The 22,532-nt window shown below is 44.8% G+C and overlaps 1 protein-coding gene across 2 annotated transcripts; it reads right to left on the reverse strand.

Annotated features, from left to right (window-relative positions):
* Nucleotides 1–2,259: 2,259 nt before the first annotated feature.
* gpsm1a (G protein signaling modulator 1a) lies at nucleotides 2,260–5,240 on the reverse strand. Of its 2 annotated transcripts, none has more exons than XM_056236772.1 (3): nucleotides 4,235–5,240; nucleotides 3,293–3,623; nucleotides 2,260–3,174 (listed from the first exon to the last, which is right to left on the reverse strand). In XM_056236772.1, exons 2-3 carry the CDS (start codon nucleotides 3,602–3,604, stop codon nucleotides 2,989–2,991), a joined length of 498 nt encoding a protein of 165 aa, XP_056092747.1. In that variant the 5' UTR covers nucleotides 3,605–3,623; nucleotides 4,235–5,240; the 3' UTR covers nucleotides 2,260–2,988. The 2 variants fall into 2 exon arrangements, with proteins under 2 accessions (XP_056092747.1, XP_056092738.1); XM_056236763.1 differs by having other exon boundaries at nucleotides 3,293–3,672; nucleotides 4,235–5,237.
* Nucleotides 5,241–22,532: the final 17,292 nt, after the last annotated feature.

The following is a 22,532-nucleotide window of genomic DNA, read 5'->3' on the forward strand; positions in this document are numbered from 1 at the left end:
GCGCCGTCGTTTTCTTAACTGTGCTAGGCAGACTTCTGATGATGAGGCTTCAGCGTGATCTTGGGTCGCGGACCCCGTGGGGGCGGCGGTCTGCGGCGGCTGTCAGAGCGAGAGCGAGGGCGGCCGCCCTGTCTGCGCTGGGCTGTTTGAGTCTGCGGAGGAGGGCGCTGTGGTGGGGCTCTGGCAGGAGGCTCGCGAGAGCGGCCTGCGGAAGAGCTAGCGCGGCGGGGCAGAAACAAATTCATGGCCTGAGTGGCTTTCTGGACCTCGGAAAAGCGATCGACGATCCCCGTGACAGCAGATCCAAAAAGGCCCGTCGGGGAGAGGGGCGCGTTAAGAAACGCGGCGCGCTCAGAATCTCCCATGTCGGCGAGCGTGAGCCATAAGTGTCTCTTGGATACACAAAGGCTGGCCATGCATCTCCCCAGAGCTTGTGCGGCGGCTTTAGTGGCGCGAAGGGCGAGGTCCGTAGCACTTCTCAGATCCGTGACAGCGGAGGGGGGGGTTCTACCGCTCTCGGCCCACTCACGGAGAATATCGCTCTGTAGCACTTGGAGGACAGACATAGAATGCAGCGCCGCGGCGGCCTGACCGGCGGCGGCATAGGCGCGAGCATGAAAGCTCGAGGTCGCTCTGCAAGCTTTCGAAGGAAGCGTGGGGGAAGAGCGCCATCTAGCAGAGGGCGGGCAGAGGTGGGCGGCGACCAAGTCCTCAACGGGCGGCATGGCTGAATAACCTTTTTTGGCGGCTCCGTCCACCGAGCGCAGCGAGGCGGAGATATCGGAGCGGTTTCTTTTGAAAAGGGGTTTCAAAGTGCAAGTTTTCGAAAACGGTCTCTGTGTAAGCAACGAAAATGCGAATCTCTGAAAATGATGACGTCATGCACATGCGTATTACGTGTTCAATCTATAGTGTTTCATCCCCATCTAATGGCAGCAGAATACAGCGTTTTTAGTCGTTTTCGCAGATCCTTGTGAATGGGGATCGTTTTGAAAATTGCGTCGTCTGTATGCAGAAAACTCAAAGGAAAAACTTCTACGTTTTAAGCATATCGTTGACATGTAAATGTACCCTGAGGCATGAATAATTTTTTTTTCACAGGAAAAAAACATTTAAATATGTAATTTTGGTGATCAAAGGTGAGTTTTAAGGGATACAATTATTGACTACTGGGGGAATTTAAACAAACCAATGTTGTTGGGATAGGCCAGCCTATATTTATGAGAAGTAGTAGGCTAAATCTTTAAACAAGTGAAAAATAATGACATTGAGAAATCATCAAAGAATTTGTTCCCTCTACTGATTCTCTCGTTTTAGGTAAATCCCGCGATTTACCTAAACCGAGGGAATCAGTAGAGGGAACAAATTATTTGTAGTAGGCCAAGTTGTAGCTTACTAAATCGTTGCCTCGGTTTGAGTTAAATCGCGGCCACAATTAAACTAAATTATGGAACGATGTGCGAACAATGTGGCCACGAATGAAAGGGATAGTTGACCCAAAAATAAAAAATTTTGTTATCATTAGGCTACTTACCATCATACGGAGCCCCTAAGGGGACATGGTGGTGGGAAAAAAAATGAGATGGGAGGAAAAATAAGTCAACGTTTTTGGGTTCTCTCGCAAATGTTTTGCGTTCCCCCCCATTAGGGGCTCTTTACCCTCAAGTTGTTCTAAATCTGTATGAGTTTCTTTCTTCTGTTGAGCACAAGATATTTTGAAGGATTTTGGTAACCAAACAGTTGCTGCCCCCCAATGACTTTCATAGTAGGCCTATATTTTTTTCTATGGAAGTCAATGGGGGCTAGCAACGGTTACCAACATTGTTCAAAATATCTTCTTTTGTGTTTAACAGAACAAAGAAACACATACAGGTTTAGAACAACTCAAGGGTGTGTAAATGATGACAGAATATTTGTTTGGGTGAACTATCCCTTTAAAAAGAACGATTCAACTAAGGGGAATAATTAATAAAATGTGGCCACAAATAATTTTTCTTTTCATGTGCAGGGCTCCGTACAAAAATTACTGTTTTCAAACAAGCTTCAAATGAAAATAAACCCACCCCAAACTCACAAGTTAGACCAGTCTTATGTCTGCTCAAATAAACAGAATATGTTTGCTTTTGGTGCCACTAGTGGCGCAGATTATCAATAATTCCTTAATTTCGTAAACACCAAGATTTTGAGGAGGAGATCCTTAATTCATTATGATTTTGCTGTAGTAAAAATAACCATAAAAAATGTAAAGACATACTGAAATCATACTGAAACATCATTTTTATTCCAATGAAACAAAAATCCATGTTAAACAGTGCACCTTGAAATGAGTCTATCCACTTTTCACAGACTATGCACCTTTTAATATTAAAGATGGATTTAGCCTGTCTTAAATATTCTAAAGGAAATCTATTACGATTAGTATTAGTTATATTACTTATCAGCAGAATTAGACCACCGAATGAACTGATACATGAGCCATATAACTTTAATATAACTGCTCCCATCTGTTGGGAATCAGTACATTCATATTCAGTGTATGCTGAAACTCACTTTCCACTTGAGTTAAATGAATACACACCTGCTTGAGGATTATGCGCTGCCTTTGTTTGTCACACCGATTTATATTGTGTTGTGTGACAGTTAGTAATATTATCCTTGGAAAGCATCAGTGTGTTAATAATTTGCCATGGTGTTGTTTTACTTGAAATCTGCACAAACATTTTTGTGAAAGAACAATTATTGGAACATACAAACAGGTGAGTGTTTCCATTCCCTTTGAATCACATCCCGAGGCCACATTTGGACTCACCGTGACCTTAGGGTAAATTGACTGCAAAAATATGAAAACATTCAACATCCTACTAATTAAAATAAATCTATATTACTCCCAACTAACCCCATCTGTGGAAGATCTCACAAAATGTGCAGCCAGAGAGTCAGAGTTTGCAGAAGAATTTTGTGGAAGTCACATCAGAAATGCCACAGTCTCTAGCTTGAGCCCTCAGAGGTTTTGGACTTATGATTTAAGTCTGTTTCATCCTTTTCATCAGAGTGAAAAGAAACCCGTTGTTCATCCATTCGTTTGGATTGCACTCTCTGAATTAGGCTGAAGAAGTCTTCATCTGGGTCTGGCGCTGGGGGCAAAGAGCACCTCTGATCATTGATTCTGGAGGACTGGAGGAGGGGAGAGGTGATAAAGTTCACAACATGCAAACAGAGGAATTCTGAGGAATGTAAGTGGACACATTTGTACATCTTGTATTTGATATTGAATTTCAATTACTATCGTTACCTGATACTTTATGACCATGTTGAAAAACTCGTCACTAGGTTCGTGTGAACTACATGCCTCACACAAGTGTTCCACATTGTTCTGTGCTATCCTGATGCCCAGTCGGTCCCCTATACTGGCTCTCTGGTCATCCAGTCTGCGGCTCTGGGAACTGGCTATCAGGTCAAAGAACTCCTCTGTCTGGGTAAGTGAGATGAGGGAGGAGGCTCCTGACAGTAAAGGGGACTGAGCCATGGAGGACTGGGGCCCAGTCGAGGCCTCTTGGGCCTGGGCATTGGGCTGTTGAGGGAGCTGGCAGCGCCGGTTCTCCATGCCGCTGCTTCTGGGGTCACTAAGCACAGTGAAAGGGCAGACCTCATTAGAGGTGACTGGGACTTACCCTTAAAAAAGAATACAGAGCAAAAGATGAAACATTTAATGAAATGACTAATGATCTCTTATTTTGAAGCACATGGTGACCAATCTCACAACACGATAAACTTGATCAAGATGTCAGTAACCATTTTAGCCAGTGTGGTTACGTTTGAGGTTTACCCAAAATAATGTAAATATATACTAAAATCTATACTGAGATTATGAGACACGTTTAAACGTATCAACTTTTTCTCAATTTCTGAAAAATTTGTTCACTAATGTGTGAAAAAGGTCTGGGATAATAACTTATTTTAGAGTTAGCATGATGCATAAGCTGCAGTCCAGCAAAGTTGGAATGAGTGAACAATTTAAATTAAAAACACATTTTATTTCAGTTTGTTCCAGGTGTTAGAAGTTGCACAAAAGAATAATATTAAATAGTTTAATCTAACAAAAAATAATAATAAATTATAAAAAGTAACAAAAAATATAACATGTAACCACATAGAACAATTTAGAGATTTTATTATAAATGCAGTATTTAAACATGACATATTTCACATATAACAAAGTTTTAAAATGACTTACAGTTTTATCCTTTTCAAAAAATCCAAAAGCAATAAAGTTCACAAAGGCGCTCTCTACAGGGACTTCATCTGAGAATAGCCATACACCAATTGACACTGCCTCTGGCACTGAATAATTTTCTTGGCAGACATGTCAAGCAGACCTTTCTCTCCCAAGATTGAAACGTACATGTTACTGAACAGCGTTCGAATCTTCTCTAACATAAAAAGAAAATAAATTCAAGAAAAAATGCCTTATATTCCAGCAAAAATGAGGATGACTTCCCTATCTTCTACACCCAGGCTTCCTATGTGCAGGGCTGTCTGTTTTTTCGAGGGGGAGAGGGAGAGAAAGGGAGAGTGAGGGGGAGAGATAGAGAGAAATGGGGCGCAGTTGCCCCTCTCCGCTTACATCATGGTTGCTATAGGAACTGGAAATCGGCTTCCAAATCTCGCTCCTGTTGTTCACTCAAACACAGACATATGCACACCAACAAAAATACACACTGTCTGGTGCACACACACACACACGCACACACACACACACACACACACACACACACACACACACACACACACACACACACACACACACACACACACACACACACACGCACACACACACACACACACACACACACACACACACACACACACACACACACACACACACAGGCTTGCATTCCTGCATTGTTGAGTTCCATTCATTGCCTCCTGGGGGATCATTTGCCTCTCTCTTTCCACAGTCAGGAAAACTAGAGCACAATTAAACCAGGATACAGTGGCCAAGATTACTGATGTATCTTGTCATTTTCATGTCTTTGTTTCAAGCGATGCTGAGCCACTGTCAGCAGAGCACAAGGAGGAGGGGTTGCTTGGAAGCTACCATAAGGAGGAGGCAATAACCAAAGATTCTGGGATAAACCAAAGCAACATAATGTTGCCTGGGGCCCTTTGCCTGAAATGAATGGATGAATTCCACTCTATTCAGAATTCCCCAAGGGGATAGAGCAGTCTTTCTTGGGATTCCCTCCAGTCCAGCTCCATGTGCCAGCCAGCAGGCAGCTACAAGAACAAGTCCAGATCATCAGTGTTCAGCACCTCTCAACTACTCTCTACTATGGTCCACCACATGTGCAGAAGTAATAGGCAGTTCATTGACAGAATGTATATATACGTATATAGATATAGATAGATATATGGAATGAAAGTTTGTAAGGAATATTGTCATAAACAATATCTTGTTTCACAGACAGGGTTTAGATTAAGCCGGGATTAGGCCTTAGTTCAATTAGGGCATTTAAGGATCTTTTATAAACATGCCTTAGAAAAAAACCATTACTGATGTTGTACAAAATTCCCTTCCACACGCATGCGCAAGTCAAACTTGTTCAGACTTGTCTGGTGAATGTGCAGAAAGTTTCATTTCGGCAGTGTCCAGTAGCAGAGTTATATGGAGTTTGCTGGCTTATTTGTTCATTGCTTAAAAGTCAGTTTTTCCTTGTGTGGTATTGCTGTGCATTAATAACTCCAAACCACATGTATGTGAATATCCACGCAAACCTGTCTATGCCTTGGAATGTTATGGCCTAATAAAACTTTTAGATCGGCCACATTCACTCTGGAGTAGCTGCAGTTCTTTCTAACCGAAGAATTAGGCCAGTTGAATTGCCATCCATCCAACCATCCAACCGTCCAGACCAGTTGAGTTGCCAACCATCCAAATACGTGCAGAATATCCCACAAGTTGGTCTTTCGAGCCGGATCGGGACATCAGCTCCGCTATGGCTACATCCAGAGATTACTACGAGGTAGAACAATGTGCCAGATCCATGTCCAAGTCGTACCCGGCAGGTGCCCACTTACTTGGAGGATTATGTGCTTGATTATCCACCTCCCCGGCATGGTCATCCTTCACCAGCAGATGGTGCTCGAGGAAATATCTCATGCAAACCTATTAGGGGCTATATTACTCCTGCTCCTAGGGACAGAAACTTTGAAAGTGAAAAGCTGCATCACTTAGAGGCCCGGTAGAGAGATTTAAGCTGTGAGATGAGAGAGCTTCAAATACTGTAAGAATGGTCAGTGCTAGACAGGCTTCTTTTGCATCTAGATCTCCTGCTATTGGACACTAAGAGTCTTCCTCAGATTGAACTAAGTAACACTGAATTAGAACCCTCTGTGACTGTGGCACCATCCCCACAATATGAGGAAACACTTTACCACGAGTCCTCTATGCAGCATCAGCAGCAGCAACCGCAACCAATCATACAGCCACCTAATATAGCTAGTGTATCTTCACTGCCAGGGTTACAGCCTCAGAGGCCTTGCTGAACTCTGACGATCAGACTCATGCCCCCCCACAGTTGCTCAGCCTGTTCAACCTGCCTATCCTCAGGTACAGCCACAGCATCAGCCGACTCCAGTGCAGCCTGCACCAGCCCGCATGCAGCCACTGTATCAATTAGCTGCTGTACAGTTCACATTCTTATGTGCAACCCCAATGTCAGTTAGTTGCTGTACAATTTGCGCCAGCCTCACAGCAGCAACAGTACCAGCAGACGGTGCCAGCCCCAGTTCAGCCTGTACCAGCGTAATCAGCGATGGATCCTCAACACCCTTATTAACCACTACCTCTGCCACCAACTCCTTGGCCTGGACCACAACCACAGAATTGTTATCCTGTCAATCCTGTGGTACCTGGACTGATGGAAATGGTCTTTGCGTCCTCCTATGGCATACCCAAACCAAAGCTGGCAGTCTTCTCACCAGGGAAAGAGAGTGATTTCTTGCAATGTGGCTCCCAAGTTGACACTCTACTGACCAAACTGCCTGTCAGCTACAGAGACTCATTCATACAGTACGGTCTCAACCAGCAGTTCCAGGACTTACACATTGGCAGAATTTGCTGAGTGGATGGAAAGGAAGGCTGAGGCCATTCAGATATCTCAACGTGTAACAGGGCCAGTGCATACAGAACCCTTTCGACAAGAACAGAAAACTCTTTCTCATCCCAAACCAAGTCTGCCATGATTCTCACTGGCAGCGAATAACCTACAGCCAACAGTCCAACCACTCCAACAGTCCAACACTTCAAACAATAAGACACAAACTTGTTCAGCTGAGAGGAACCACATTCTCCTTTGAGGTATCTGCACTGTCACACCTAAGTGTAAAACATGGACACCTCAGGGACATCCCCTTGCTAGAGTTCGCTAAAGTGCAGCAAACCTTTGCTACTCATTGGATCGGATTATCCTCAGGTGATCACACCAAACTGCGCAATCTGTATGGGTCCGCTTGGCAGGCCTATAGCGGTACACATACTGCTTGTCTGTACAATTTAAGGGCCAACAATCTTTCTCTAGCAACCTCAAATGTAAGCTCATGCCTCCACACCACATTCCTTTCTCCTATGCAAGAGTTAAGTCAACATGCTGAGCGGTAGTGGCAGCTTAACATATTTCCACCAAGAAATGAGAAATAAGTAGTTTGCTCCATACAGGGTAAAGCTGCACTTGCCATGTTGGAGGAGAAAACTATATGTGTTACAGTTGATGGTGCTACCTGCTCTTTCACTTACAAGCAAATGAGCCTAAACAATAATCTACACCTTAAGTCCACCACTGTTGGGAGTCCTACTCAGGACTATGGCGTTGCCATTAGTGGAGACATGTTTCAGCAGATCAGACTGCTACCTGAAGACCTTCCACTGCTCCGCTTTCTCTGGAGAGACATGGAAAGAGATCGGACCCCAGACATATATGAATGGCGAGTGTTACCATTTGGAACCACCTTTAATCCAGGATGCACTACATATGCCCTCCAGAGACATGTCAGAGATAACAGTGAGGGCAATGAAGATGTAGTTGAGTCCATCCAGCAGTCTTTCTATGTGGACAATTGCTTGCAGTCTCAGCATCAGGCTAAGAATCTCATTGACAAAATGAGACCATTGTTGGCAACTGGTGGCTTTGACAGTGGGCTGGCAACGTTCCTGTGGCGAGCAGGACGAGGCCGAGGGCAGTGAGAGAATGGCATGAGGCCGATGGCGTGATTGATAATGAGCGACACCTGCGCGACGCACCGGTCTCGTATCTCTCACGTCTGAGGATTGACCATCATCATTTCTGGTCCACGGGAGTTAATTGTTTTGGTCCCTACATTGGCAGAATTGGCAGACGGCAAGAAAAGAGATAATATTTAAATGTATCACTACAAGATGCATACTTCTCTACTTGTTATGCAGCATGGATGCAGATTCCTTTTTGTTGGCCCTTAGACGCTTCATAGCAAGGAGAGGCGTTGATACAGACACAGCCAAGTCTTCTGGACCCAGTTCCTTAGAAAATACAGAGCCAGTCTTCAGCTTTGACAGAAATGGCAGAACATCACACCAAACTTGGCAGTTGATCAGGTTGTATTGATTGCAGACTCTCAACTTCCCAGAGCCCAATGGCCAGTCAGTAAGATAACCAGAGACCTACCTCCGCCGAATTCAACTTTCGCAAGGGTGCTAGAAGAGCGCACGTTATCACCTCGGAGAAGGGGAAGGCGCTAATGCAAGCACTACTCCCAGCCAGTTTGTCAAGACTTATCTGGTATCACCAAAAACCTCAAGATAAAACTGGCTCCATTCAGAGATTATAGAATCTCACGAAGGTGTAGGGTGTAGCCAAGCCCGCAGCTCTGCATATGTCTGCAAGCGATGCACTGTGTGCCAAGGCCGAAGTGGCAGCGACACTGCGAGTGGAGTGAGCTCTCACTCCCAGCGGGCACGGCACACCTTGGGCCTGATACGCCTAGAGAATGACTTCCACAATCCATTGGACCATTCTCTGTTAGGAGACAGCCTTCTTCTTCTGCTGCTGTCCGCCAAAGCAGACAAAGGGCTGTTCAGATTGTGTAAAACTCTGTGTTGGGTCCAGATATATGCGCAAAGCGCGCACAACAGGGACAAGGCTGGGTTACCATCATCAGGAGGGAATGCTTGCAGGTTCACCGCTTGGTAGTGGGAACTTTGGGCACATATCCAGGCCGGGGTCTCAGTGAGAGTAGGCCGGCCCGAATTCCAGGCACATCACTAACTGAGAGGGCTTGTAGGTTCCCCACCCTCTTTAGCGATGTGAGCGCAATCAGGAGGGCCATCTTCATAAAGAGGGCACTAAGGTCCACTGATTGCAAGGGCTTAAACGGATCTTTCTGCAGGACCTGCAGGACCAGAGAAAGATCCCAAGAGGGGATGAGGTGTGGTCTCGGGGGATTCAACCTCCGAGCTCTTCTCAGGAACCTAACTATCGGGTTGTGCTTTCCTAAAGACCTGCCATCCATAGTGTCGTGGTAAGCTGCTATTGCAGCCACGTACACTTTCAAAGTGGAGGCAGACAGGTGCCTCTTGAGGCCCTGCTGTAGGAAGGAAAGCACTGACCCGAGGCCACATCTCCATGGGTCCTCACCTCCGGAGGAACACCATGCAGTGAAAATGTGCCACTTCAGGGCGTAGAGCTCTCAGCTCTAGCCTGAGAGATGGTATCTATCACTGCTGGTGATAGTCCCCTGAGTTCCTCCTCGTCCCGTCCAGGGACCAGACGTGGAGGAAGTCTAGTTGGGCCAGTAAGGTGCAACCATTAGGACTTGTTCCTCATCCTCCCTTACCTTGCACAGAGTGTGCGCGATGAGGCTCACTGGGGGAAACACATCCAGGAACTCAACCGCAGGAACTGAGCGTGCTGGGGAATTGGAGGTTTGCGGGGATTTACCCAGCGAAACACTGCCATTTTGCCCCCCAGATCGTCCTCAGTGCTCGCCGCCAACGAGGCCTACGTAGGTAGAAGGACCAGGACCGGAAGCAGCTGTGAAGGCTCTGGTTTTTTTTTAAGACATAAGAGAGTGAGAGCATGAGCCACCCACACATGCTGCTTCATCGTGGGCACAATCCAAACACTGAACACAGCAAGCGTGTCCGTCAGATGGGGAAAGGAATCGCCCGCACTCAGTAGGATACAGACGGAACGGCAAAAGACGCGAACTTCCGTGTATGCTCTTTTGGAGGAAATGTGCTGTTTCAGACCACTGAAGCACCCAGGGGATCATCTCACACTTATCTGTGCAGACAGGAGAAGAGTGACGAACGTGCCGTATATCCAGTGGATTTTCAGTAGAGGTGACTGGAATGCTGCTTCTCACAAAGAGACACGCTGCTTAGGCTCTGTAGAACAAAAGTGAAGTGCAGCCTGCATGCTGCCGACCTTATATACCTGTGTGTACGGGTGTGTCCTGGTATACAAATTCTGCACGCCAATTTCATTGGCCTTTTCTGATATTCTCAGACGTGATTGGTACTCCCAAGAACTAATCCCATATGTTGGTTTCGAGACACGTTGAAGTGACCAACAGAAGGGGAACCTATATTATGTTCATTCATATTCAATTTCTGTAGTATTTCTTACCTGAATACTACTGTTAGACATATACCTGAAAATCTAAAAACCTAAAATCGTTTGACTAATATATATATATATATATATATATATATATATGTATGTGTGTGTGTGTGTGTGTTATACATTTAATTACAACATTTTTGATGTAGATGTTCTGTATGGGTTAAGTGAGACCTGCACATTAAAAAACGCTCTACCTGTGGTTTGGCTCTCATAAAATGAATATTTGTGAAACCTCATGTTGCTTTTAAGCCAACAAGGTCTTTACGGTCTTTAGACGCACTGCTGGAGTGAGAGCAAACATCACTCTTCTTTGTAAATGCACTGCCATAAGGAAGCTTTTCAACCCTCCATTAGGTAAGTGCTCTGCCAAATAGGAAAATCCATCAGCTTTTGTCAAAGCCATTAAGTCACACCTGTCCATTCAGCTATCACTCTCCATTCATACATAAAAGTATCGTAGATAAACTTTCCTGTTTGCACACAATATGTGATACAGCATATGTGTTGCAGCATTGGCAAATAAGTGCCTCACACAATCTATTTGAGAGCATGCTCAGTTAGTGTATCAAAAATTAGAAAGTCAAAATGACTTGGCTTACTATGAAAATAGATTCTGTGCTAATATTGAAGGGGCTGTAAGGGCAAGAACACACGTTTGTTGAAGCACCCAGCATGACTGCAAGCAGGATGCCTGCACTCATGCACCTGGGTTCTCTCTAATCAGATGCCTTTTACATCACTGTAGTTCTGCCAGACAAAACATGTTGTTTTTGTGTTAAAATAGTTTTAGTCATCTCAAGCTAAATTAATCAGCCGGGTTAGGAAAAATACTAATCAGAAGCATCCCAATCACATTCACCCTCTCTCACCCCTACTTTGATCTTTAAGCCCCCCAAAACACAATTTTCTATTTTTCATTTATTGATTTGTTTGTTAATTTAACACAATTCAAGATTTAAAACAATATACTATGTGCAAAAAGCCTATATAAAATATTTGAATGCAGACTGGCCTAATCAAAATGGCCATATTAGCATGCTAAATAAAATTACTAGATTTTGTTGATTTAGTTTGAAAATTGGTTTCGCTGTTGTTATTTTTTTTTTTGGTGCCAGTTTTGAAGAATGCTATAGAGATCCTTATGGTTACCAAACATTTAAACATTTTACTTAAGAAAAGTCACAATGTGTGGAATAAGGTAACATCCAGGCTGAGAATGTGTGGAATAAGGTAACATCCAGGCTGAGAATGTAAGGGTATGTGTGCACGACGATGATGTTTGTGTTTTTAACCGTATGTATAAACGGCTTGCGTGCTTTAAGACCTGTTTGTTTCCCTTTTAAAATGACGCAGCAAAGTGTTGTGTGAAGAAGAAATGCAAGTCGATCAAGTTGGAGTGTTATATGTGTGCGTGCATCCTATAAAGTGAGTTAATTCTTATACACACTGGATACGATCATAGAGAGCCTAAGTCCCTCCCATTCCGGTCGACCACCATGGGACCTTATTTCGGAAAAATATTGTATGGGAGTCAATGGCGAGAGACAACAAATATTTTGATCTCGTTTGAATTGTGCCCTGAATTACACATATAATTACACATATGTTTGTCAATTTAAAAGATACATTTTAAAGTCAAGAAAGTCGCAGTTTTATGTAAAACTGTTGAGGTATAAGACTGTGAAAATACGTAATTACAAAGACTACAAACCCAAAAGGCGCACATTTTCTCTCAATGAATTTTGTTGGGCGCACATTTTCTCTTTACTGAAGCTAACGTCTTTCATTTTTTCTATAGTCTTACGTTATAATTGTAACGTTACGCCGTCATGCCTGAGTGTTTTGCACCAGACTGCACACATACGAGCAACAGATCTTGCTCGTTGTTTCGCTTCCCGGGAGATGTAGTTCATTGAGCGATTTTCACATAAAACTAAATGTTACTCTTCTGTTTTATGACAAACTGCTCCTTTCTTGACTTTCATAATTATCTTTTAAATTGACAAACATCATATGTGTAATTCAGGGCACAGGTCAGACGGAATAAAAAGATAAGTTATCTCTCGCCATTGACTACCACACATATTTTCCGAAATAAGGTCCCATGAGCCGGAAGCGGAGGGGAGGGACTTAGGCTCTCTATAGACATAATAAATACATAGACGCCCTAGACGCCCTATTGGCCGCTGGAGCGTACGTCAACGGTGCCGCCATATTGCGGAGGGCAACTTTCTCATACTTCTCATAACGAGAATTGAGAAAAATGCCTGTTTCGTGTGCTGCTTGGGGCTGTACAAATCGCCACACAATTGAAAACAGGTCTCGAGGAATTATCTTTCACAAGCAAGACTGAACATTTGTTTCTGGTTGTATTTGGTCATGATATAATTAGTAATAGTAACGTCCAGAGGAGAAAAGCCGCGAAATTTAAAAATACTACTGTTATTGTGTCACGAAATGTAGTTTTAATAGTTTTTCAGTCTACAATGTTGTTTAAAGCTCAAATCTGTGGTTTATTTATAAAGATAGCGCCTATTTAAAAATTTGATCTGACGTTTTCGAAGTTGTGAGATCCAGGCGTTCACCGGGCGCTCAGCGCTCATGTAAGTTACCCCGCCTGGAACAGCCTTACCTCAGCTAGTGCTTCTGACGTTTGCCGCTGGCTCTGATGTCTCTAGTCTAGTGGTTAAACATGAGATATAATTCGTCTTGTGTATATCTAACTTTGGTCTCACAAAAAGAGACAGGGTTGTGACATTTTATTTTATATAGCCTATGTAGGAATATTTTAAAATATATAAATTATTTTATACATTCTCTTCACTGTATGTAGGCGGATATAAAATAAAATGACACAAATCTTTTTGTTAAATGTCAGTTTAATGATCAATATTATAATGTTTCATATTTTTTTCATATTGTCTATATTCTATATTGTCTATATTGTCAATCACAGAAAATGATTTTTCCACAATAAGAAAACTTTATTTAATTTAATGTAAAAATTAAATTATATCTTCACAATTCTTATCCAAGAATAAAAAGCCAGATAGCCTACATGACAAGCCTGAGCTTTGACAATTCCTTATTAAAAAAAAGGTTTTATAAGTCTAACTATCGAGATTTTAAATAACTAGAGATGGAACTTTTTGTACACCACGTACAAACCACTGAAATTAGTTGATAAATGTAATTTTGTTTTTATCCAGAAAAACCGCAGCTCACCATTTACTTGCATTTGATTACAGTGCAGTCTTGCCCTCAGCAAAATGGTGGACGCGTTGACGTATCGCAGCAACATTCCAAAGCGGCCAATAGGGCGTCTATTTATTATGTCTATGGGCACGATCGTAGACATAATAGAGAGTAGACGCCCTATCGACTGCTACTGCCTACTGGCGCGGACGAGCCGTGGGGCCGCCATCTTAGACCGGTCACCCGCTCCACTCAGTGTAATCTGTTTGGCAGGTACAATGAGCTGTCAGCGCATTTAATTAATCATATCTCACTGAATACCAAACTGATTTTCACACGGGTTTTTTTGTTGCAAAGTTCATACATGTAGCTATAATACAGGACACATGGTACAAATACAACCAATAGTACGGTAATGTTAAATCTTACTTGTGAAAAGTAATCCCCCGAGCCCTATTTGTGATGGTCCGCCGATTTGAGCAGGAATATGCTGCACAGTGCTCTGGCATCTTAACTGCACCAATAGGGCGTCTAGCTCTATATTATGTCTATGCTGCCCTACAAAGGCAAAATACCTTAACTCGCTAGAGTGTGGAACTGAGAAAAATGACTAAAGATTTTTAGTTGTCCCGCCAAATTAAATATAGGTAGGGCGCTGAAAATCTGGCAATTAGATGTTTAAGTAATGAAAATTATCTACATAACAAAATTTTGAGCTCAAACTTGACTTTTGACCACTATTTTAAAGTTACTGTACTCTGCCTTTGTATTTTCAGCAAAAAGTGAGAAGTCATGCCAAGGCAAAAGGCAGTAACTTCCACATTATCAATATTTGGTTGCTGATCACCATTAACAAAATCATTATAGTAACACCTGTATAAAATCTAGTGATCATGGCATTTATTTTGTATGATTTACAATTACCTAGCCTTCTATTGTCCTTTGGTTGCATTCTGGTGGCCCTAATACATTAGACATCACAAAATACCTCCATAGCGGTAAAGACTAAAGAGTATCTTCAAGTGGTACCGAGTGGGATAAGACTTGCTAAACACGCGTTATAATGTAATGTAATGATCACGATAAAACAGATCCTCGCGCACATTCAAACCGGAGACTGGTTTATAGCGGTGCGTGGATCTGATAGACGCATACTTTCACAGGCGTTTACCGAGATTCGTGTTCGAAGGTGTCACGCTCCGTTCACGAAAAGTAGCCTATGCAGTGCTTTACCCCTTAGGACTCAGTAGGGAGCGCGTTCTGGACTACTTAGACGACTAATGCATTTATAGCACAACCTTCTGTGTTCTGCGTCTTTTCAGTATGCGTTGGTTTCAGCTGTCTGCCCTATTATTGTGCGTGCACTTCGCTCGTCCCGCGGATTTATTCCGGACGCTGTGTTTTGTATGCATGCTTTACCACAGCTGTTCTGATGTTGAATGCACCAGGACTTCTTGCTACATTATGATGTATGCGCCTTGTTGCTTCATTATTATCACTCTGTGATGTATTAGTCCCGCGTCGGCTCGACCGTGTTCAGGGCGGAGCTGAAGGCGCCGGCGAAGTTTTGGCACTCTGCCAGCTAGATGCATGATTGTTTCTACTAGGTCCGGTACCCGAACTGGGTGAGGCGGGGCTTTAGTTCTTTGTTGTATTGACCTGCTTCGGCATGTGTAACATTTTTCTGTCAACTCTGCATATATCCTTCGCGATCGATATCGCACGTTTGTCGATGGAGCGGGTTAAGAGCATACTAAATGTTCTGACCGCATTAGTACAGGACAAAGCTCTGAGGACATCAGAAGTTACAGGGACGGATGGTAGCTGTACAAAGTACACAGGCTACATCGTAATTTCATTTTTATTGGAGAGTAAAACAAAGGCAGAACACCGTATAATCTGATAGGTAGCATTATTTGATAGAACGCCAGCACCGTAACTTCATATTGACGTGCGGCTAAACAAAGGCAGAGTGGCGTAACTCAATATGAGCGTTCCAAAACTAAGCCAAAGAGCCGTTACGGTGTTCTGCCTTGGTTTCTCATGGGCTTTTGGAAGTTACGGTTAAGACAAACTATTATTTTCTCGAAAAAACAACGGAATTGACTCAAGATACTTATCCACATGATAAAGGAGGTCTTGAATGTGCCAAAAATATCAATAACTCATTTTCGACCAAAAACGAATTTACGGTCTTTTGCCTTTGCACGGCAGTATGGGTACGATATGCTTGGAACCTCAACAGAGGTGGTACCATTTAAAGCGAGCCGTACCGAGCCGTTCCATGCAGTGGAAAAGCACCAAAGTGAGCCGTACCAAACGGTAACATGCAGTGGTAAAGCACCAATACACATCTGCCATCAGATTATGCGATCACTTTGATTATACTGCTGTCATATTTTATGTTGCGATATATTGTTGTTAATTGTTTTAGATGTCTGTAGTAAATTGCAAGTATAAGTGTGAGTTGACGGAGATTACAGTTAAATGGTTTATTCAGAGGATAATATGGCTAATCATGGAGCTAGAGTATTTCACACGTATTGCAACTTGCAAGTAATATTCCACACTGATTGTATTATTGTCTGTTATATTCTTAAATAATTGGATTCGAAGTCTGTATTATTTACTTATTGCAATTGTTATTTATATTTTATACAGACCACACAAACATATTTAATTTTGCATCAGTAAAGTCGTTAGAGTTCCTGGGTTCTGACAGGCCCAGCAGGGCGAGTGTTTCTTATCCAACAGTCCTTAAGAGATAAATTCTAATTTCCAATTCCAAGTCCCACAAATGGTCCTTCGAGCCAGAGTTCACTTCCCTGGATTAAGATGTCAGCCACTTCTGCACCAGTAAACCCTTCGGTTCGCCCAAAGCACCGTCCTAACTATTTACAAGATTATGAGGTGGATTTCCCGAGCCTTCAGAAATCAGCATCACCAGTTAGTATGAGAGAACAAGCAATGGAGTCATCTGATGATGATTACTTTTCATCACACCGCTAGAGGACCACACAGTTTACCTGTTTTTTCTCCCGCTTCGAGGCTGACTGTCAGGGATGAACATCGTGCCCTCCAAAACCTTCTACAGCAGCGCATTTCCAACTCTAACCCGCCAGTCATAACCACAATGTCCCAATCGACAGCTATGGTCAGAATCCAATGCAGAGTCCCTTCCCCTTGGTGATGAAGGGGATGGATACCAGAGCGACCAGTCAGATGCTAGCTCTATAAAGTTGCAAAGGATCTCAGAGGAGAATTCCAGACTCCGTGAAACACAACAGGCCATTCAAGCTGACCTTAAACGAATCGAGACAGCCAAAGACAAGTTGATTCAGCTTTTAGACAGATCTTGTAGTCTGCAAACGCCTTTATCTACTTCTAACACCCAGTCTAATCATCCATCAGTTAAATTCTGTCATGCAGCACATGTGAGTGATGGAGACTGGCCAGAGCCTCCTCCACCCATCGCATATGATGAGCCAGCAATTATAAATCAGCATAATGGCAAGCAAAAGCTTTACAGCAGTACAAGGGCCACGCCAACATTCACTCCCCGGCTCACTTCACTGGAAAAGACTATGGATTTCCGCCATCCAAGTCAGTATGATGACCAGCTGAGGTATGGCCAGTACCCTGCCCAACCGATAAGTCCTTTGGGATTCATCCACACGTCCTAATCCTGGACATCACAGAATGGCATCCTATAATATGTCACTTCCCATGGCATCTATGGATCTGAGTGAGAAATATTACAAAGCACCATGCCCCACCATTCCCTTTTTCCACAACAAAGATCCAAGTTAGTTTGCCCGATTAAAAATAGCCTAAGACAACCTCTTGCCACCTGATAGGACTGAAATCTTCAAATATCAAGTCCGGTTTGACCATCTAAAATTGGACGATGCTTGTCTAATAGTAGACTCTTTCTTATACTACTCCTTCTTGCACTACACCTTACAGAGACACCATAATGACCCTCAATAAACAGTTCGGTCAGCCTCACCATTTAGAAGAATTGCTACAATTCTTGATTCTCCTGATATAAGCCGCAATGACCCATTAGCATTTAAGAAGTTCTCCCTTCAAGTGCAGTCTCTAGCTGATCTGCTAAAGACATTAAGCCAGGCGGGTAGCATTGAGTTTCAGTGTGGGTTGCATGTTGCACGCCTCCTCAGTAAGCTGCCACCTGAAAGACGGGCATGTCTCTGCGACCTATGTCATGTTACATAGGCCCGGGGGGACTCACTAAAGATCAGCTCTTAGAGTGGATACGCACCAATAGGAGATGCTGGCGTTGTGGCCTTGCTCATCAGGCTGCCCACTTTGGTCTAAAGAAACCATGTCTGCTTTGTCAGAAAAAGCATCTACGAATCCTCCATGAGGTAAATGAGAGATCGGATCTGAGGACCGCTCTTCAGGCGAAGAAGACTTCGGCTCAAAAAAAAGAAAAAAAGGTCCTGTTCATGCATCAGGCCTGTGAGGACAGCCCCGACCGAAATAGAGCGGTGTACACCTCATTATACGGTGCCCGTTCCATTTCGGGGTCCTCACGAGCCCGTTCTGCCAACCCTGCCACCCTCGGTGCTTCAGGGCGCAGCGGTCTCCAGCGAGTCGCTGATGCTATGCTGCGGCACAGCATCGGTTTCGCGCCCTCTGAGGGGGGCTTTAGAGCGGCCAGTTCAGGTAGTCCCTACCATTATGTTTCAGGCTCCGGAATTGGCTGTCTCGATAACACCAGAGACCAGCCTCGAGAGGCTGGTTCCCTTAGTAAATTTTCTGGCAGCGTGGAAGCTTCTGCCGAATATTTCTCATTGGGTCCTGCAGATTGTAGAGAAAGGATACAGAATCCAGTTTGGTTCTCGTCCTCCTCGTTACAACGGGGTGCTGCCCACAGTGGTGCATCCCGAGCAGGCTCTGGTAATGGAGCAAGAGATAAAGGCCCTGTTAGCAAAGGAAGCTATAGAACAGGTGTACTCACCCGACAGAGAGTCGGGTTTTTACAGCCGTTATTTCATTGTTCCAAAAAAGGATGGGGGGTTGCGTCCCATTTAGATCTTCGTCTGTTGAATCGTTCAGTACAGAAACTCAAGTTCAAGATGCTGACACTCAAACAGATCGTGACTCAAATCAGATCCGAGGACTGGTTTGTCACGATAGATCTGAAGGACGCTTACTTCCATATCTCCATCCTCCCTCAGCACAGGAAGTTCTTAAGGTTTTCTTTCGGGGGCAAAGAATACCAATATCGGGTTCTTCCTTTCGGTCTAGCTTTATCACCCCGCACGTTCACGAAATGCGTGGATGCAGCTCTAGCCCCTCTCAGGCTTAAGGGCATACGTATTCTGAACTACATCGACGACTGGCTGATTCTGGCGGAATCAGAGCAGTTGGCGGTTCGGCACCGAGGTGTCGTTCTCGCTCATATGCAGATGTTGGGGTTGAGGCTCAATGCCAAGAAGAGTGTTCTTTCTCCAGTACAGAGAACCACTTTCCTTGGTGTGGTATGGGATTCAGTGACGATGCGGGCCACTCTATCGCCCGTTCGTGTAGCTGCTATCCTGACAGCCACCAAAGAGCTAAAGCTAGGCCAGTCACGCACTGTGAAACAGTTCGAGAGACTGTTGGGTCTCTTGGCGGCAGCGTCCAACGTGATACCTTTTGGCCTGCTGTACATGAGACCTTTACAGTGGTGGCTAAGGACCAGAGGGTTCTCCCCGAGGGGAAACCCACTTCGTATGATCAAGGTCACGCGGCGGTGCCTTCGTGCCTTAATTATATGGAGGAAACATTGGTTCTTAACCCAGGGTCCGGTATTGGGAGCTCTTTGCCATCGTGTTACGATCTCGACAGATGCTTCCCTCACCGGCTGGGGAGCGGTAATGGAAGGCCGCTCGGTTCAGGGTCTGTGGAAAAGTCATCATCTTTCGTGGCACATCAATTGCCTGGAGATGATGGCTGTCTTCAATGCGTTGAGACAGTTTCTCCCAGACCTGAGGGGCCATCATGTGCTTGTACGAACAGACAACACATCAGTGGTCTCTTATCTGAACCGTCAGGGGGGTCTGCGGTCGCGTCCGCTTTGCAAACTGGCGCACCAGATCCTCCTGTGGTCTCTGGGGAAGGTACTCTCCCTGAGGGCAGTGTATATTCCTGGGGACCAGAATATGGGGGCAGACATCCTGTCGAGGCAGGAGCTGTGGCCAGGGGACTGGAGACTCCACCCCGAGGCGGTGGAGAAAATTTGGGAGTTTTACGGCCAAGCAGAGGTGGATCTGTTTGCGTCTCAGCATACGACGCACTGTCCACTTTGGTTCTCCCTTACTCACCCAGCCCCCCTGGGGCTGGATGCTATGGTGCAGACGTGGCCGAGGCTACGTCTGTACGCATTTCCCCCTGTTGCTCTGCTCCCAGGAGTTCTGGAACGAGTCCGCCAGTACGGAATAAGCCTACTGCTTGTAGCACCACGCTGGCCGAGTCGGATCTGGTTTGCGGACCTGATCCATCTCTTAGACGGTCCTCCCTTGGAGATCCCGATCAGGAGAGACCTTCTGTCTCAGGCCGGGGGCACAATATTTCACCCTCGACCAGAGATTTGGAACCTGTGGGTTTGGCCTCTGAGGGGGCCCAACTCATAGAGAGTGGTCTCTCAGCTGAGGCTGCTGAGACCATCCTAAGCTCCAGAGCTCCAGCTACTAGGAAACTTTATGCGCTTAAATGGAGAGTTTTTTCTGTATGGTGTCACCGACATCAGTGGGATCCAGTTAACTGTTCTGTGAACACAGTACTCGAGTTCCTGCAGGAGCGCTTTACGTCAGGTCTATGTCCTTCCACGCTCAAGGTCTACGTGGCGGCCATTGCGGCTTACCACGCCCTGGTGGGGGGTACATCGTTGGGTCGAGACCCCCTGATTACATGTTTCCTTCGTGGCACATTGAGGCTGAGGCCTGCAACTCGCTCTAAGGTGCCAGCTTGGGATCTTGCTATAGTACTAGAAGGCCTGTCTAGGGCTCCGTTCGAGCCCTTAGATTCGGTTTCAGAGAAATTTCTTACCCTCAAGACTATCTTTCTGCTAGCTATTTCTTCCCTAAAGAGAGTTGGAGACCTTCGGGCCCTTTCGGTTTCCCCCACCTGCCTTGAGTTTGCACCGGGGAGGGACAAGGCATTCTTATATCCGAAACAGGGATACGTCCCTAAGGTGCCGACCTTGATTCCGAGGCCTATTGTGCTGCAGGCTTTCTGTCCTCCTCCTTTTACATCTGCGGACCAGGAAAGGCTGAACCTCTTGTGTCCAGTGCGAGCACTGGATACTTATGTTCATCGGACATCTTCAATGAGGAAGATGTCTGTAGTAAATTATTTATTTGCTTTGGATCACCTAAGAAGGGTCTTCCTGCTTCTAAACAGACGGTTAGTAAGTGGATAGTCGAGGCTATTTCACTTGCATACGAGTACTCTAACCATCCGTGTCCCTTGGTGGTCAGACCTCACTCTACGAGGGGTATGGCGGCCTCTAAAGCCTTGTTATTTGGGGTTTCTCTCCAAGACGTTTGTGATGCGGCAGGCTGGTCCTCACCGCTCACATTCGTCAGGTTTTACAGTTTGGACCTGGATGCTGCCCCAGGTTCTCAGGTGCTTAGTGCTTAGTTCCAACAGACTGACATTCAGGTACTTGGAATTCTGGCGTTTTGGGTATTCTCGTTCCCAAAGCGTCGATGACGCATCGCGAGTGGCGCAACAGCCCCTGCTGCGCCACCTCTGCCTTACAATGCCATCTGAGAGAACATAGCCAATCCAATGAGGATGTGAGGTTCTCAATAGAATGGTGCTTCTAAGTTGACAATTGCTTGCAGAGCTTGTCATCACCAGAAGAGGCTAAGCAATTGAGGCTAAGACAAGCTGAAGAAGCTGTTAGCTGAAGGAGGCTTTGAATTGAGACAATGGGCCAGCAATGTTCCAGCTGTCATTCACCATCTTCCACGTAAAGCCAGATCGCCACACAGTTCTTTGGACAGACTCCACGACTGTGCTGTCCTTGATTCAATCAGAGTCCTGCCATTTTTAAGTTTTAGTTGGTGACAGAGTGACTGAAATTCACAAGCTTACCAACCTCACTGCCTGGCGATATGTGGATTCAGGTCAAAATCCAGCGGATGACCTTACCAAGGGGAAAGACTCTAAAAGACCTTGCTAACCCCAACAGATGGAGTCAGGGCCCCCCATCCCTGCTCCTTCCACCAGAAAGTCGGCCAGCAAACCCTGCAGAGCGCCCTGAGATTGACACGTCTAAGTTTAAAAAAACTCTGCATTCTGTGGAGTAGTAGCTGTAGATGTACCAACTGGCAATAAGTACAGGACATGGACAGAATTGGTAAAGGCCACTGCACAGTAGCTACATGGGGTGGCTGGACAGTCAGGAGAACCTAGAGCAAACTAGGGATGTCATGAGAACCAATACTTCGGTACCAAGTCGGTATCAACATTTTAAAATCCTGACAGTAGTTGTTTTTCTAAAGTACCGTGAGTACCGAACATTTATGCACTATAGCATGTAGGTTGAACCCAAACAGATTATTAGAGCAAATCAGTAATTTTAAAACTTTATGTGAGATGTAATTTCACAAACAGTGAGTGATTCAGCGGTACCGCGTCTTACACATAAACATTCAAATACAC

The sequence above is a fragment of the Rhinichthys klamathensis genome, unplaced genomic scaffold, assembly GCF_029890125.1.
Source record: "Rhinichthys klamathensis goyatoka isolate OS25496 unplaced genomic scaffold, OSU_Roscu_1.1 h1tg000019l_1, whole genome shotgun sequence".
Taxonomy (NCBI): Eukaryota; Metazoa; Chordata; class Actinopteri; order Cypriniformes; family Leuciscidae; genus Rhinichthys; species Rhinichthys klamathensis.

Bases quoted from the DNA above. Each gene is read 5' to 3' on its own strand.
- gpsm1a (XM_056236772.1), bottom strand. From the start codon at position 3,604: ATGGAGAACCGGCGCTGCCAGCTCCCTCAACAGCCCAATGCCCAGGCC. The intron at 3,175-3,292 runs GTAACGATAGTA...CCCCTCCTCCAG, and splicing joins ACATGGTCATAAAGTATCAG to TCCTCCAGAATCAATGATCA.